At 56.0% G+C, this 15,541-nt stretch overlaps 1 protein-coding gene across 15 annotated transcripts in view; it reads right to left on the bottom strand.

The window, feature by feature from the left end:
* Positions 1–15,541, bottom strand: part of Camk2b (calcium/calmodulin dependent protein kinase II beta) — a 96,006-nt gene that overhangs the window by 13,105 nt on the left and 67,360 nt on the right. For 7 of the 15 annotated variants that reach the window (XM_046437791.2, XM_046437802.2, XM_046437803.2 and 4 more), the window contains 10 exons: positions 12,344–12,416; positions 9,227–9,329; positions 9,069–9,152; positions 8,463–8,557; positions 8,208–8,330; positions 7,700–7,783; positions 6,776–6,818; positions 5,705–5,779; positions 1,144–1,181; positions 926–997 (listed from right to left, as the gene is read on the bottom strand). In XM_046437791.2, coding sequence (XP_046293747.1) covers positions 926–997; positions 1,144–1,181; positions 5,705–5,779; positions 6,776–6,818; positions 7,700–7,783; positions 8,208–8,330; positions 8,463–8,557; positions 9,069–9,152; positions 9,227–9,329; positions 12,344–12,416 — 790 coding nt within the window. Of the gene's footprint in view, positions 1–925; positions 998–1,143; positions 1,185–5,704; positions 5,780–6,775; positions 6,819–7,699; positions 7,784–8,207; positions 8,331–8,462; positions 8,558–9,068; positions 9,153–9,226; positions 9,330–12,343; positions 12,417–15,541 lie in introns of all 15 variants that reach the window. The other 8 variants (XM_046437796.2, XM_046437807.2, XM_046437799.2 and 5 more) reach the window with 2 other exon arrangements.

The following is a 15,541-nucleotide window of genomic DNA, read 5'->3' as shown; positions in this document are numbered from 1 at the left end:
CTCAAGGGAACCATTTGGCAAAGGCAGCCTTCCTGTGGACAGTCTTGGGCTGTCTCCCAGAAGCCTGGCCTGAGGCCCATGGGGGATTCCAAGCATACTTCTAGCAAACTTAGGAGCCTATGGCCCAGCAGACTCCAAACCGCCCCTGGATAGTGAGTGTAAGCATATGGTGCCTCAGCAGGAGGCTGGTGCCCTCTGGCCACAACTCCACATCTCTGAGAATGCCAGCTGTGAGATTTACCTGGACAGGAGCCCCCCAGGACAAAGAGGCCAGAGATGGTCAATACCACCTCAAGAAGCAGAGTGATACATAGTAGGGGAGTCAGCATCCCCACCCTTCCCCAGCAGGGATCCCCCAGCCTCCCTTTCAGGCATCCATAGTCCAGCAGGGTACCTTAGTTTTGATAGGAACAGATGGGAGGGGCAAGCACACCCTGGATGCTGCTGGACATCTCACTACACCACCATGGCCCCCACCCCCATGGGACTCAGCTACACCCCTAAGCTGGGTCAACCTGTTGAGGGTGGCAGAGAAGCTGAGGGTGAGGTCCCTGGGGGGATGGGGAGCCATGGCAGTGCCCTTGTCTTCTGCCTCACCAGCTTCCTGAACAATCTCTTGCTGCAGATTCTTGGGGGGATGACTCATAAGGCAGCATAGGTGGGAGGACAGACCTCTCCTCTGTACCTATATCTCCGGACTCCAGAAAGGGGTTCCCGGAACAGCTCTGTACTGGCCTGAACCTGGGGCCCCTGACCAGTGGTTTCTCACTTGAGACCAAATCCCCCATCACTGCCCCCAGCAAGTGTGGGATTGGTCGGGGTAGGTGTGTGCTGTCAGAGACCAGCCAGGCTGGGTGGGACCCCACCTCACAGGGCCTCTCAGACAGTGGGTATGGGAGGGGCCAGGGGTTGAGGAGTTCAGTACCAGGGCAGCAGGAGGGAGGGTCCCTTTGGGGCTGGTGATGGCCGAACTGTTTTTGGTGCTGTTTGTCTGGGGCTGTGGAGAGAGAGGAGAGGAGTTATTAGGGAGAAAAAGGGTACCCACTTCCCCTCCCATGCTTATCAGGGTCTCTAAAGCCACAGCCTCAATGGCAGGGGCAGAGCTCTAGGATCTGGGCCCCTAAGGCCAAACTGGCTCCTCACCTTGACTCCATCTGCCTTCTTGTTGAGTAAACTCTTGGCTGCTGCATTGGGAAGGAAGAAGGCATTGTTAGTGATGGACCCGGGTCTCCCTGTGGACCCAACCCTCCCACCTACCTCTGCCCTTTCCCCAGGAGTGAGGCCCAGGACCGGAAACAGTTGTGGCTTCGGCACATAGCCAAGCCCTGAGCAGCATCAGAACCTCCAGAGGGGGCTGGGCCACACTGCCCAGGGACCCCTCACCCCAGGATTGCCCCTTCCCCAGAATCTTCTGCAACCTTGGGGCTCCAACAGGGCACGGAGGAGCCTTCTAGCCCTGTGCCCCTTGGCTTTCAAGAGAGGGAGAATGTGGACTCCTCCCTTGGGGGCTGGCAGCAGGTTGGGGGTCGTGGGCAGCTGAGCAAGGAGGGAAGGTCTTGACCCCCACAGTTCACCATGTTCCCATCAGGGGTTCATCCCAGCCCAGGTATGTGCCCTGCTCAGACCCCACCCTTCTTTCTAACAATGGGACTCTGACCTCTCCACCAGTGTCCAAATGCCTTGGCCTTGCTGTCTTCCTGAACTGTCCCAGCAACCCTGCTTGTGGGGCCATTTCTTATTGGCACTCACTGTGGCCAACACCAGCCTTTTTGCCCACAAGCCCCAGCGGATGCCCAGGCCCAGCAGATGACCCTGTGACCCCAAAACTCCCCTCAGAGGTCAGGGTAGACCTGGCTCTGCCCCGTCCTCCACCCCCAGCATTCACACCCTCCACAGCAGAAGTTAGAATTTTAATTTTAGAACTTAAAAAAAAAAAAAAAGAAAAAAAAGGAGGAAGTCAGCTTACCTTACAGAAAAGGAAAGGTGAGGAAGGGAAGGAGTGAGAAAGGAAGAGAGGAAGAAAGAGAAAACAAGATTTGTATTGGTTCAGGCAGGCACTCACACGGGGCAGCAAAGCCAGCCCGTCCTGGCCCAGCATTCCCCAAGGACAGCCAAGTGGCCGTGCGGCCGGTACAGCAGGTTAGAGAAGCAGCCAGGGCTGGGCACAGCACGAAGGGCACGGGAGGGGTGGGGTCCCTTGGCCCCAGGTCCAGTGAGGAAGGAGGAGGCATAGCTCCTTACACACCCGGTTCCAGGATGCTTGCTGACCATGCCTGATGCTGGGCTCTGCTGCTATCCAGAGGGGGACTCTTACTGCCCAGGGCAGGCCTGAGTCTGCACACAGAGACCTAGGGCTGCAGCATTCTCAAACAGGGTGTCCCCCAAGAAGCAGCAGCAACAGCAGCACCCTGCATGAGCAGAAATACAAATTCATGGGCCACCCAGCCCTCTTAAGTCAGAAGCCTGGGAACCTTGGCATCTACCCACAATCTCACAGGGCAGTTCTGACCCTTGCTTCTTTGGGTGGCCTATTTCATTTCAGAGACCAGGCCTGGGCCCCAGTGTTGCCTGCTGACCACCTCCCTTCTAGCCAGATCACCATGCCTGGTCCCTCCCAGGCTCTGCATGTGGTGTCACAGGGTCACAACCACCCGGGAGCTGCATACAACCTCAAGACCCTGAAAGGCAGGCACAGCCTGCTGTGGCGGCACAGTTTTAGTTCATGGTCTCCCTCCTTGTGGATCTGTTAACTCTCACAAAACTTCTGCCAAGTCCAGGGTTACGTCAGGATCTTGAGAGCAGGTCTCCCCTGGAGCTAACCAGACACTGGACTCCTGTATCCTGTCCTCTGCCGTTCATCCCCGCAAGGTTGAGTACCCTCCCCCCACCCCCCATGGAGCTCCAGGGACTACCCTGATACCCTAGGGCAGCCCTGCCAAGGGTTCCCAGGACCAGAAATTCCAACTTCTTTCCTAGAGCACAGACGGTGAAAATCCTCCCCTCACTGGGGCTAGAGTATATCTCCTTAAAACTTATTACACAGGGATAGGCTAGTCCTGGTCCAGGGCAGCCCCACTCCTGTCTGTGGACCCTGCCTCTCTCCTTCCCTATCTCTAACACACAGCTCATCCCTAAAGATATCTACCCAGTGCAGGCAGCATGGAATGCCCATCTGCCCCTGGCATGGAGCTGCGCCTGGCACTGCTAAGGCTGTGGCATGGAGACCTCTTCCTGCTGGTGACCTGCTGCTGACACAGCAGGAGAACAGGTTCCTCCTTGGGGCATACAGAGGAAGACAAGAGTCTTAAAGACACTTGTCATGGCAAGCTGAGCAGCAAGAGAGGGACCTCCATCCCTCTAGGGATGTGACTTTTTAAATGCAGCAGTTTCAATGGGTGTTTTGCACAAGGCAGGCCTGACTCTACCTCCTATCAGGCCACACAACCTTGGCCAAGCCAGCATATTCCCTGCTGGATTCTGAGTTGAAACAGTGCAGGACAATACTGATCTGAGAGTCGGCCAGACATGGGATCCTCCTACCTTCCCCCTTTGCTTGTCTCCAAATGATTCTCACAGGAAAGGAAGCATCTGCAGGCCTGTAGAGACCCCAGGACTGTCCTTGGTCATAAGAGGGCTCCATATGGGTCCACAAGTCTATCAAAACCCACCTTTCCAAGCTGCGCTACTGGAGATGTTAACAGTTATCCACGAGAAGGAAAAGGACAGAGTTGAGGCTGGGGTGGATGTGCCAAGTCTGAGGACTTGGATGAGCCATGGCTTTGGCCCAGCCCCAGAAAGCCTTGAGCCCTGAGCTTATACCTATGTCATTTCAACATCCTCCCTGTGAACCCCTGTTTCACATCAGCCCTTGTGCATGTCTTGAGTGCAGCATGAGGCGCAGCCTGGCCCTTCCTGAGTATGCAGTTCCTGGCCATTGGTTTCCTGGTCCACTTCTTTCTTCAATATCCACATCTGCCCTGGACTAACTACATCCTTTAGGTGCAGCAGGAGCCAAAGGTGGATAGAGCAGTCATGGGATCCCATAAATCTCACCTGGGGACTCCACAGGCCAGTGACTCTCCACCCCTGGGAGGAAACTGCCTATTCCCAGGGGTGGTCAGGCCAAGAAACTGCAGCCAACCCATAGCTAGCCTGATAGTTATGGTCTTCTTTGCTCTCACATCTGCTCAATGTTGGAGGGACTTTGGAGGACAACACTCTACAGCAAAGGTTTCTCTGCTGGCTGAGGTGCTCTGCCACACTGGGATGTCTGACAGAAACACGGAGAAGAAAGACTCCTGATGCATATCACTGGAATACAGCTGAACCAACCTAATCAGGCAGGTGGGACCCGCAGCCCCACCTTTGCCTCATCCCCTAGCTGGGAACCCTGGACAGCCATGCTGGGCTCCATCAACATGCACTGACCACCCTCCAGGACAGAGTAGCCCTTGGAGCCCAGGGCGGAACCGCACATGCAGGCGGCCTCATGCACCGTCGCCCTTGCTCACTTGCAGGCAGGCGGGCATTGCAGCAGGAGTCCTGGGAAGAGTGTCACTCAAAGGGGCCTGTCTCATGCCACTGTCCCCTGGGCAGCAGGCTTCTTAAGGAGCCACTAGCTTCATCTTTTCCTAACCCCAGTTCCTCCCTCCCATATGTTCTTCTAGAAGGCCATAAAATGGAGACTTGGGACTGTTCACTCGGCCCTCATGGGGAGAACAGACTCCTTTTAGGACAGCCTGAGCCTCCTCTATAAGGAGAGCCCTCTGGCAATGATAGCCTCACTGTGGCCCTGGAGGGTCACCAGGTAGAGCCAAATGGGCATGCAGGAAGAGCCGGGCCTTGGGAAGGTGATCCCTTTACTCCCAGCTGTTGCTGGAGGTTCTTTTAACTCCCAGCTGTTGCTGGAGAACGCTATAGCTTGGTTTGGGGAGAACCCAGGGTGACCCTGTATGCTTAGCAGCCACCCTTAACATGTGTTAGCTCTCAGCTTGGATGGCAGCTATGGAGCCTTTGAGGAGGTACCAGGGTCCCCTAATCCTCAGGGGGTCCATGTCCCAGCTCCTGGCAGGAGGATCCACCTGTACCTCCCTGAGAAGGTCAGCAGAGCTGCCTCCTCCCTCACAGATATGGGACTAGATGAGAAGTATCTCTAAAAAGAACCCAATAGGAGGCCTTCAGAGTCTCTTCAGGGCACTGAAGCCATCCTATCCATCCCTGCATGTGGGAACTCCGCAGTACAGACCACCAGCTCCACCTGCTTTGAGAGAAGGACTGACCACGGGCCCACCGCTCCCTCGAGTCAGCATCCCTGCCTCCACAGCCCTGCTCCCAGGGCTCCCCTTCCAGGACTCAGACCTCCAGCAGCAAGCTCAGTGGCTCCCCATGAGGTCACGGTTATTCTGAATGGGGTCTCCAGACCCCAGGCACCAGGACCAGGGGTCTTGGCCAAATGTACCTGGGTTTAGCATGGCCAGGGGACACCTAGCCAGTCCCTCCTCTTATAGGTGAGGAGACGAGTGAGGACTGCCCTTGGGTGGACCCTCCTGGGTTGTGACCACAGCGGGAGCAGGGGCTCCCGGGGGCCCTGCCAGCCTCTGGGGCAGCTCTGGGAACCTGGCCAGCGGCTGCGTGCAGCGGGGGGGCTGCATGCCAACAGGAAGGACGGGCAGGAGCGGGTGGACGCTGGGCAAGACACATCTACCTTGTTCCACCAGCCCCATGGTGGTGCCGGAGGCCGCGGTGGACATTGTGGCCGGAGCGGTGGTCTGTCTGCCCACTGTTAGCACCAGGTTAGAGACGAGGGGGGGAGGGGGGTGAACACAGACGGGGTGGGGGGCGAGGTAAGGAAAGAGAAGAGACAAAGGAAGCAGAAGAAGATTAGAGTTAAAGTTTAGGCAGCAGATGGCTCCAGAATCCCTTTCTCAGGAGAGTGAAAACAAGATTGGGCCGATTGACACTGAAAAGCATTTGCCTCCTTTCTCCTTAGAACACCCCAATGGGGCTTCTCATGCCCGGCAGCGTGTGCCGGGCACACAGCAGACAGGACAGTCCCATTAGTGTTGGTGTGACCATGTGTGCCCATTCCCGGCAGTACAGCATCACAGCAAAGTAACAGGAAGGGGGAGGGTGCCAGATGTGAACGGACAACGAGAGACAACCACAGGCGCTCGCACACGCAGTGTCAGACGACGGAGAAGCCAAAGGCACAGCTGTCCGGGCGCTGAGGCCAACACCACTCCCTGGGGTAGCCTGCGGCACCCTGGGCCTTGGGGGTCTCTAACAGACCCTTGAGATTTCATTTCCCCACCACCCACCCTGAACAACCAGGGCAGGCGGCGCCAGTTCTTCCAGAAGGCAGGTCCCTCTACACGCTGACTTCACGCTTACCCACCCCCACTTCTGCCACATCCCGCACACAACATGGTGCTCAGAGCACTGAAAACAAAGAGGCCACAGAGCTGCCCTACAGACGCCTGGACAGACACACGTGGCGGGCTGGGTAGTGGGCAGCACAGACACTAGGGTGTCAGGTGAGGGACACAGACCCAATACGAAGGAGACAGGGCAGGGGATGGCAGACTCTGGGCAGCTGCCCAAAGAACGAGCCCAGGAGGCCTGCTGGGCAATAGGGGTCCCCAAACTGAGGGCAGAGGCTGGGCACCAACCAGCTTGGTGGAGATGGGTGGAGGTGCTGGTGAACAAGGAGGGGCTTCCTGCTACAACCTGCAGGTCAAGGGCAGCATCATGTCCTCCCTGGAGAAGAATGTCTCACCTGAGAAATTCCTTGTGGCCAGCATGGTGGTGAGGATGGCCCCCTGGGGAGAGACACACAGACAGAGCCAGGACCACTCTGTTAGTGTCACCTGCTGGCTTCTGGTCAGAAGAGCCCTGCCCACCTGCCTGCAGGCTCAGCCTTCCAGAGAGGCAAGAGTTTCAAGAACCTACCAGTACCTCTGAAAGAGATTATCTGTATCCAAATCAAAACATACCTGGGAACCCAATACTGTTGACCGACTAGGCTTCTAGGCGCCTCAAGACCCTCCTAAGACTCAGGGGTTGCCAGAATCACTGTCACCAGGGCAGCCCTCTGGGTCTTCCTCCACCCCTTCTTTCCTCACAGGCCCAGCGTGGTAGTGACCGACTTAGGCTTTTAGGAGAATTATAGTTAAACGACATTCCCCAGGTCCAGGCCTGGCCTTGCCCTCAGCACTGAGGACCTGGGGAGATGGCTGGCCTGACCAGACAAATCATCATCAGGATCTTCTGGTCACCTTCCAGGGACCACCTTCCACTCCCATGGCCCACCTTCCACTCCCATGGCCCTGTCCACCAAGACCAGCATTCAAATCTGGTCTCCTTACCAAACCTGCTTGGGACCAAGGCATGTTCTTCCCAGGTGTGGAACCTGCAGAAGGTCCTCAGGACACCCCTCCAGGACTGCTCAAGGCAACAGGGTCAACTAGAAGGGGCCAGCTCCGTGTCTGGGGCCAAGCCCATACTCATGGCCCCAGGGGGCTTTGGGCTGTTCCCAGGGCCCAGATTCATTTGGTCTGGGACTTGCCAACAAGCACAGTCTTGGGGGCAGTTGTGACCCTGCTTTGTCCTTTGGCTGGATCTGCCGATATCACCCCCAGCAAGGGCCCGTGGGAACACAAGGACGTGTGATGGTTCTGTGGGCTAAATGGTAGTGCCTCACCTTGAGCTTCCTCCTGGCATTGAACTTCTTCAAACACTCCACGGTCTCCTGTCTGTGCATCATGGAGGCCACTGTGGAACGTTGCTGCAGGGAGAGGGGTGATCACAGAGTGGCAAAAAGCACCAGAGGCATCGGCCTTGTCCCGGTGGGGCAGACCCCAGAGTGTCAGGGGAAAGGCCCAGGGCAGCAGGGCTTATGGCATCCCAGGGCTCCTAGGTGCTGAGAGGTACCAGCCACCACTGCATCAAGAGAACAACTGTCCCCACCTGCTGTATCCACCCACCTGTGACTTCAAGCCTTGCCTCTCATAGACAGTACCGAAGTCAAGAGGAAGCTCAATGCCATCCAAGCCCTGTCCTCGAAAACCACTCAGCATGTCCCAAGCCAGAGGCCATGAGGAACACCCAGGGAATTGTCAGCACAGGGACAGAACCCCAGTGCCCTCCTGGGGCCCTTGAGACCTCCCCCAGGAGATCCATTCCACAAGCGGGCACCAAGGACGACTTACACAGACCCATGGATGCTTCAGGGCTTCATGGGCTGTGATGCGCTTGGCAGGGTTAATTGTCAACATCTGGTTGATGAGGTTTTTGGCTTCAGGAGTGACAGTGTCCCACTCGGGGGATGGGAACTGCAGAAGCAAAGAAATAATGCACAGGCCGAGGCTGAAACCCCCTCCCCCCATGCAGGGACAGAGTTGAGGAGGGCAAGATAGAGGGTGGGCCACAGGAGGCTTCACCCCCACCCCCTGGTGCACACTCACGTCATAGGCCCCAGCCTTGATCTGCTGGTACAGCTTATGCTGGTCCTCATCCCAGAAAGGCGGGTAGCCCACCAGCAGGATATACAGGATCACTCCTATGGATGGGGACATGAGCAGCACAGCCCTGGGAGGGCACTGGGGTCCTCAGCATTCTTTTATCCCACCCCAACAGGCACCAGGCACATGGGAAGAATGGCATATATAAATCCTATTCCCAGCCCTATGCCCACCATACTTCACCATGGAGCCCAGGCTAGCCCCCTCTACTTCAACACCACCTGCAAGAGGAAACACCTGCCCTAGGAGCAGCCCCACCAGGTGGTCTGAGTGTCCCTGAGCCCTTCACTCAGGCTGTCCACTTGGCTCTGGGCCCAGACCTTTGCTGAGTGCAGGTGGACACAGGTGACGGGCCCTGGGTCATGTTAGTAATTCTAGTCTGTGGATCAGACCCCTGCCAAGGCAGCCCAAAGGCAGGTATGACACATGAACCTGGTCCAGGACTAGCAAGTCAGCCATCTTCAGGTTCCAGAATAGACATGGCGACTTAGAAATGCCCTGGAGCACCCCACCACACCCTCTGACCCACCCACCCCACATGGGTCTCACCACACGCCCAGATGTCCACAGGCTTGCCATATGCCTCCTTCCGAAGGACCTCAGGGGACAGGTAGCCCGGTGTGCCAGCAAAACCTATTGAAGCAGAAGGGGCCATGAGGAGCTGTGAGGGGCCTCCAACACCTCCTGCCCTCCCCCTGTGCACTCACCAAACCATGCCTGCTGGTCCCCTTGCACCTCGATGGCCAGGCCGAAGTCCGCCAACTTCACTGCAGCCCCCTTGCACTTGCTGGCCAGGAGCAGGTTCTCAGGCTATAGAGAGGTGGCCGCGAAGTCACCATGTTTATACCCGAAGGAGTCACAGGAGGGATATGGGACAAAAGAGAGATGACAGCAGCTTGCAGGAGAGGGGTGCAGGTCTGACCCTTCCACACATGGAATTCCCAGGGCACAGCTGAGTTCAGTCCTGTACCCTCTAATCTGACTACCTGAGGACAAAGACAGCAGCCCCAGCCTGTCAGAGGAAAGTTAGCCTTCAGGAAGAGTGTAGCTCCCCTGCACCCCAGAGCAGAAGTCTGAGGGGGCCTCTCAGGCCAAAATCTCCAGCCCATCCTCACAAGCAACTGTGATGGTCCCTACAGCTCAGGGGCAGGTCACACAGGAGCTTTGGAGGCTCCCATGGCCCGGGACTCCCAGTGGCAGAGAGGTTTCAACTGGACCTCCCTCCCTTCCCCATTTTTGACCCAGTGTATAAGTTGGCAGGTGGCAGCAGGGCTCAGGGGAAGGTGTCCTGTAAAGCTCAGGAAGTTCTTCCTACTTGGACAGTGGCCCTCAAATGGCGTGGAGAAACACTCAAGAGCCAAAGTGCCCAGGACAGCAGAGGACATCCACCTGCTAGGCATAGCCTGACCACCAATTCCCACTTGGCTCTGGTCAGCAGGGCAGAAAGGAGGCCCCTGCCCGAAAACCTTCCCGTCCACTCCCACAGGTGGGAAAAGGCTCTTTGGACCCCCCTCAGGGAGCAGCACCCTTGCTCACACTGAACAGACATCTGTTCCTTGTCTTGAAGAAGCAGCCAAGGAGGCTGCTCTCATTCTTTGGACACCTGGTACCAAAGGCCTGAGGGGTCCCTGGGCTTCAACATTCCCTGACCTTCCTGTCCAGCTTCCAATTCCAGCAGGGTTCTGGCTATTGGTGGTGCTCAAAGCCTGTCCATTCTGATCCTTGACCACTGGGGCCTGCTGGGTACTCAGGTCCCCTGGCAGCCCTGCAGTCTCCCTCCATCCTGAAACTAACTGCGCAGCCTGCATAGGTTACACTGCTGCTAATGATCCACCCAAAAGACAACACACTGCCTCGCGGCCTACTTTTAACACTGGCTGTCAACCTCAGAGATTTTCATAGGTGAAAAAGTGGCCTTTGCAATCAATGAAATGTACCAGTCCTGTGTGAAAATATTTGTGCTCCAGACCAGAGCTTCCTGAGGTTTCAACTATGGGCTGCATAGCAGCCAGGGATGAGGCCTCATGCCCTCTTGGGGGGACTCTGTCCCCAGGTGGAACTCCATATCTCTCTGGTAACAGGAGGGAGCACAAGGGCCCTACCCACTGGTTGCCTACCAGACACCACTGCCCATCTTGATTTTGCCAACCTAAGCAGGGCAGGGGCCCCAAGCCATACTTCCACATGGAGAATCTGAAAGAAGAGGGGGGCAGGGATGGCCCAGCTGGGCTGCATAGCATTCCTCCACCTCTGGACTCCACTCTGGTTCCTTCACAGCTCAAGATGGCACCGACAGCCTTCTGCTCTCTGTCACCACCAACTCTCATGGGATGGGAGCAAACCTACCATGGTGCCATTTGGGGGCCATCTCAGTCAAGACAGTAGGATTTCTCCCCGAGAAAGAAGGGTTGTTCTGCCACCACAACAAGAGGTGGAGGCCACAGCAAGAATTCTATTTGTTTCCCAAATTAAGAGGTGAGGGAGCACCCACCTGCACTTCTATGCCTTGACCTCAAAGTTAACCAGATAAATCACGGGGCCTGGGAACAAAGTGTTACCTCCTCTGGGTGCTGGCACTAACACATGGCCTTCCTAGGGGAGAATCTGGGCCCCATCCTCCTAGGGACCCTGAGTGAGGGCAGTTCAGATAAGACCATGGGGAGGCCAAGACATGTGAGGGGACAAGGAGGGAATCCCAGGTCTGGTCTTCCTGTGACACCCTCCTCAGAGCAACTGTGAAGACCGGACTCCCATAGCCACAGTCTAAGGAAGGTATGACCTCTCATTCAGCCTATTCAGCCTAGGAAAGATGTGACCCCTACTCAGCACCAACAGCCATGGGAAGGCTGGTCTTAAATACACCGGGGCAAGGCTCAGGGGTCCATACTACCTTCAGAAAGTAACAACTGGTTGAACCAAGATTTGGAAAAGGAGGGAAGGAAAAAAAGGGAGGAGGGAGAAGAAGTGCCGGTGGCTTCTGGGATGCCACAGCCACCCCGTGTCCTGGGGATGAGAAACCTTCTTTTGAACAGAGCCTGAAGCCCACAGCTCAGCTCTGGGCAGCAGAGAGTTGGAGTGAGAGCTGAGAGGAACTGGCAGGGCCAGGTGAGACTGGCTTTCACCACCCTGCCCCCAGCAGCATCAGCCTTCTGTCCCCTGTGTCCCCACCTGCCAAAGCTGCATCTTGATGGAAAACCAGAAAGTGTATACATTTGATGCTAGGCGTATTCCTAAAGGCTGCCCCTTCCAACCCTGAAGGCATCGAGCCAGATGTGTGCAGGCACATCTCACACGTGTACACACATGCACACAGCACATACGGTGTACATTCACACACATGCATACACATGACCACTTGTGCACACAATCACGTGAATACACTCACACATGTACACACATACACGCGTGCATTTATATGCATGCACACACTATATGCACACACATAAACATGTGTGACAGGTGTGTACACATGCCTCCATGTACACATACAATACACACATCCAAGTGGACACATGTACACACACAAATAAACATGCACAGCCCTCAATGCATGCACACACAAGCACACTCTCACCTGTGTGCCCACAAACATGCACACACCGATATGTACATACATATCACATACTTCTACACACAGGCATGTGCACACACCTCCATGAACAAGTACACATACACACACTCCTCCACACAAATACACGGTATGCAGACATGCCTGCCCACAGCCCGCATCCCCCTCACTCCACACTGCCCAGCCCCTCATACCTTTTACACAGCATGCAGGTGTGGATCATACACACCTGACACACAGTGAGACAGGAACTCACCTTGAGGTCTCTGTGGACAACCCCCATTTGGTGACAATGGAGAACGGCCTCCAGGATCTGCTGGATGCAGTGACTGTGGCAAAGAGCAGGTGGGTCAGTGCAAGTGGCCCTGGGGATAGGCAGGGGAGGGAAGCAGGGAGAGGAGGCACAGGGAGAACGGCAGTGCTGGGTGGTACTGGAGTGCAGCTCCCAGCCTGAGGGGAGTGAGGCAGATGCAGGAAACCAAGTGGAGAGGAGATGCTAGCCAGAAGGGGCCTCTGGGTTCCTTCCCCACTACCAGGGTCAGATACCCTGGCCCTCGCCCTGCCTTCCTCTTTGGGCCCAGGTCTGCCTAGGAGGCAGGGCCAGGTGCACAGACGTGACTTTCAGGGCAAACATTCCCGTTCCCAATATACTTTCCCAAAGTTCGTGTTGACCAAGCTGACCCTACTAAGCCTGAACCTAGGCAAATAGTAGCCTGAGGCAGAAACACCAAGAGCCAACCAGGAGGCTGATTCCCAGCAGTGCCTTCTCCTCCTCCTCCTCAGTGCAGAACACAGGCTCAGGAAAGAAAAAGAGGGAGGCTGAGGTTGCTGAGAGGCTGCCCTATAGGCACAGGAGTTGGTCAAACCAGCAGGGCAAGCCCAGGAGGAAAGTCTCCAGGGAGCTCCCTTGTGCCCTCTCCCTCCCCGATAACTCAGTCTCCAAAATAACTGCCAGGGTCCTTGCACCCCGCCCCACAGACTCAGGCTGCCCAACCCTCCTCAGTCTGGCCACTGAGCATACTCCACTGGAGCCTCCAACCTCAAGGAGGCAGTTTGTGAGAGGAAACGAGGGGTGTGTGGTGGAAGAGTCCCACCTCTTCTGGGCCAGGTTTGGGGGCCTCCAAACACCCAGTATCCTTGACTAGGGGTCCCCTGGGGAGAGGGGGGGACCTCTACCATCAGAGTAGGCAGGGTGGGGCCTAGAGAGGGTCACAGGGCTCTTCTTTCCCCAATTCTGCAGTGTGAAGAAGGTTCCTGGGACCAGAACAGTTCAAGCACCCAGAAAGTTCCAGCCTCTACCCTCCTAAAACCTATCTGAGGCCACTTGTCCTGAGCAGTTCTCCTGGCCTGCAGCAAGAAGGCTATGATTCAGGCGGCAGACTTTCTGCCTCAGGTCAGGTCCTCCAGGGTCACCAGGGGGCGCTGTGTGTCTGTGAGAGAGACTAAGTGTAGGGGTCCAGGGAGCAGAGGCTGAGGGCCCCAGTGCAACCGGCAGAGTGGCTAGTGCTCTGGAAGGACAGGCCACCTGGTGTGGTGAGGGCAGCACACAGTGAGCCCTCTACCCCCTGGCCTCCACTCTGGTGGGTAGGTCATTTGGAAGGGGGTTGGCACTGTGAAGCCCTCAACAGCTCTCCAGGCTAGAGGATGACAGGTCCCACAGGGACAACCACAGTATACAGGGAGCAGAAGGGTCTGTAGGGGTGGAGGGAGCCGGGGCTAGAAGACGATGATACAGGGGAAGGAGCGTCAGAGAGGGTGGGGCACAGGGTGAGGGCAGGTGAAGACAATGTGAGAGGCGAGCTAGGCTATAGGTGGCACCATTAGTGAGAGGGTGCCAGGGGGTGGGCATGAGGACACCAGACCCTGGGGCAATGGCCATGGCATGATCAGTCCAGGTACTGCGCAGTAGGGCCTCAGAGTCCGTTATGTATATGGAAGGCTCCATATGGCCAGATGATGCCCGCTACCTTGCCTGGTATCTATGGGTCAATCAGAGCATGTGGCCCACCCAGGGCCCCTCTTGCCCCAGCAGGCATTTGGAGGGTCAGTGGGGACACTTGGGTCCGTTCACCAGCATGCAGCCCAGTTCTGAGACATTTTCCACTCGGCATGACAGAGCAGCCGGAGGGGATTTTGTTCCACTTTCTGCTTCTAAGTAGAATATAAAGAAAAACCTCATCTCTCTCCACTCTGAGGGACAGGCCACTTCCAGGCTGTTTTGTAAAATATAAAGTCCTTCCTGAAGAAGCCTTAGAAAGAAGCTAGTGAGCTTAGCCTCTCAGGATCTGCGGGCAACAGGAAGGGTCACAGGCCTGCCTGTCCCAACTTGTCCTCTCCCTGATCTGGCCTACGGCCTTTGCTTGCCTGGCTCTATGGGGAGGCCTGAGTGGCCAAGACAAGCTGGAATGCTCACACCTTCCCAAAGGGACTTGTTGCGAAGGGGAAGGCTGCCTGCTGGTATAGAGACAAGCCACAAGAAGCTACTTTAAAAAAATATTCCTTTTTTTCTTCATTAGAAATGCAATACATTTTCAATAAAGAAGAGTTTTAAAATAGACAAGAAAAAAATTTTAATCATCCATAACTCCACCACCTGGAGAGAACCACTGTAGCCTTTTTTCTTGTAAAATGCATATCTCTGTGGCAAAGCAGGTTGGACAGAACCTGGAAGGCAGGAAGTGACCACCCTCAGCTCTCCCTGAGTTGAGATACACTCTCAAGGATCAGTGTATCACTTGACCTGGGCCAAAGCAGCCCACAAATGGCTGACCCTTCCTGGGACAGGAGTCATCATCTCTCCAGCTGACATTATGCATCCCTCAATCTGGTCCCCAGCAGCCATGTTACAATTGGCCATCTCTGGGATTATTGTCTAGCTTCATTGCTCTAGTGAGGGCTGACTCCAAGGGAAGAGCTGTCTAGGGTCCACAAGGAAGCCCAGTGTATAGAATCCATGTATAGAATCCACGCTCCTCTATCCCACCCCCACACCAGGAGCCCAAGGGCCCAGGGGTAAGCCCTTGAATGGCACACTGGGTACAGAAGTTTTGAGTGTGCTCTGGCCTCCTCCCACTGTCCTGGGTGTGGTAGGCAAGAGTGCAGGGACCCAAGAGGACAGATAGTGGTAGCTATCCCAGCAGCTGTACCAGGATAGGCTGTTGACTTTCCTTGGCTTTATGCACAAGCTGGTTGGAGCCAGAGATGGCATTGTGAGGACACTATGGAAGGGGATTCCTGGCCTGCCTTCTGGGGAAGAGCATTTGGAAACTGCTTATCTCTGTGAGGAAGGTTAGGCAAGAGATTACTGCCATGGCCCTCCACACCCAAAGGGCAGGAGGGTGCCTATGACCACCCTCTAGCTGCTGCTCCTCCTCTACCAGCCACCCTAAGAAAAGCATCCCTCACAGTGCAGCAGGACCAAGACATTCCCACAGGCAGCACCTCTGTGCTGGTC

The sequence above is a fragment of the Marmota monax genome, unplaced genomic scaffold (assembly GCF_021218885.2).
Source record: "Marmota monax isolate L192 unplaced genomic scaffold, Marmota_monax_Labrador192_F-V1.1 WCK01_AAM20220418_F8-fsc00109, whole genome shotgun sequence".
Taxonomy (NCBI): domain Eukaryota; kingdom Metazoa; phylum Chordata; class Mammalia; order Rodentia; family Sciuridae; genus Marmota; species Marmota monax.
This window is presented reverse-complemented; position numbering and strand designations above follow the sequence as displayed.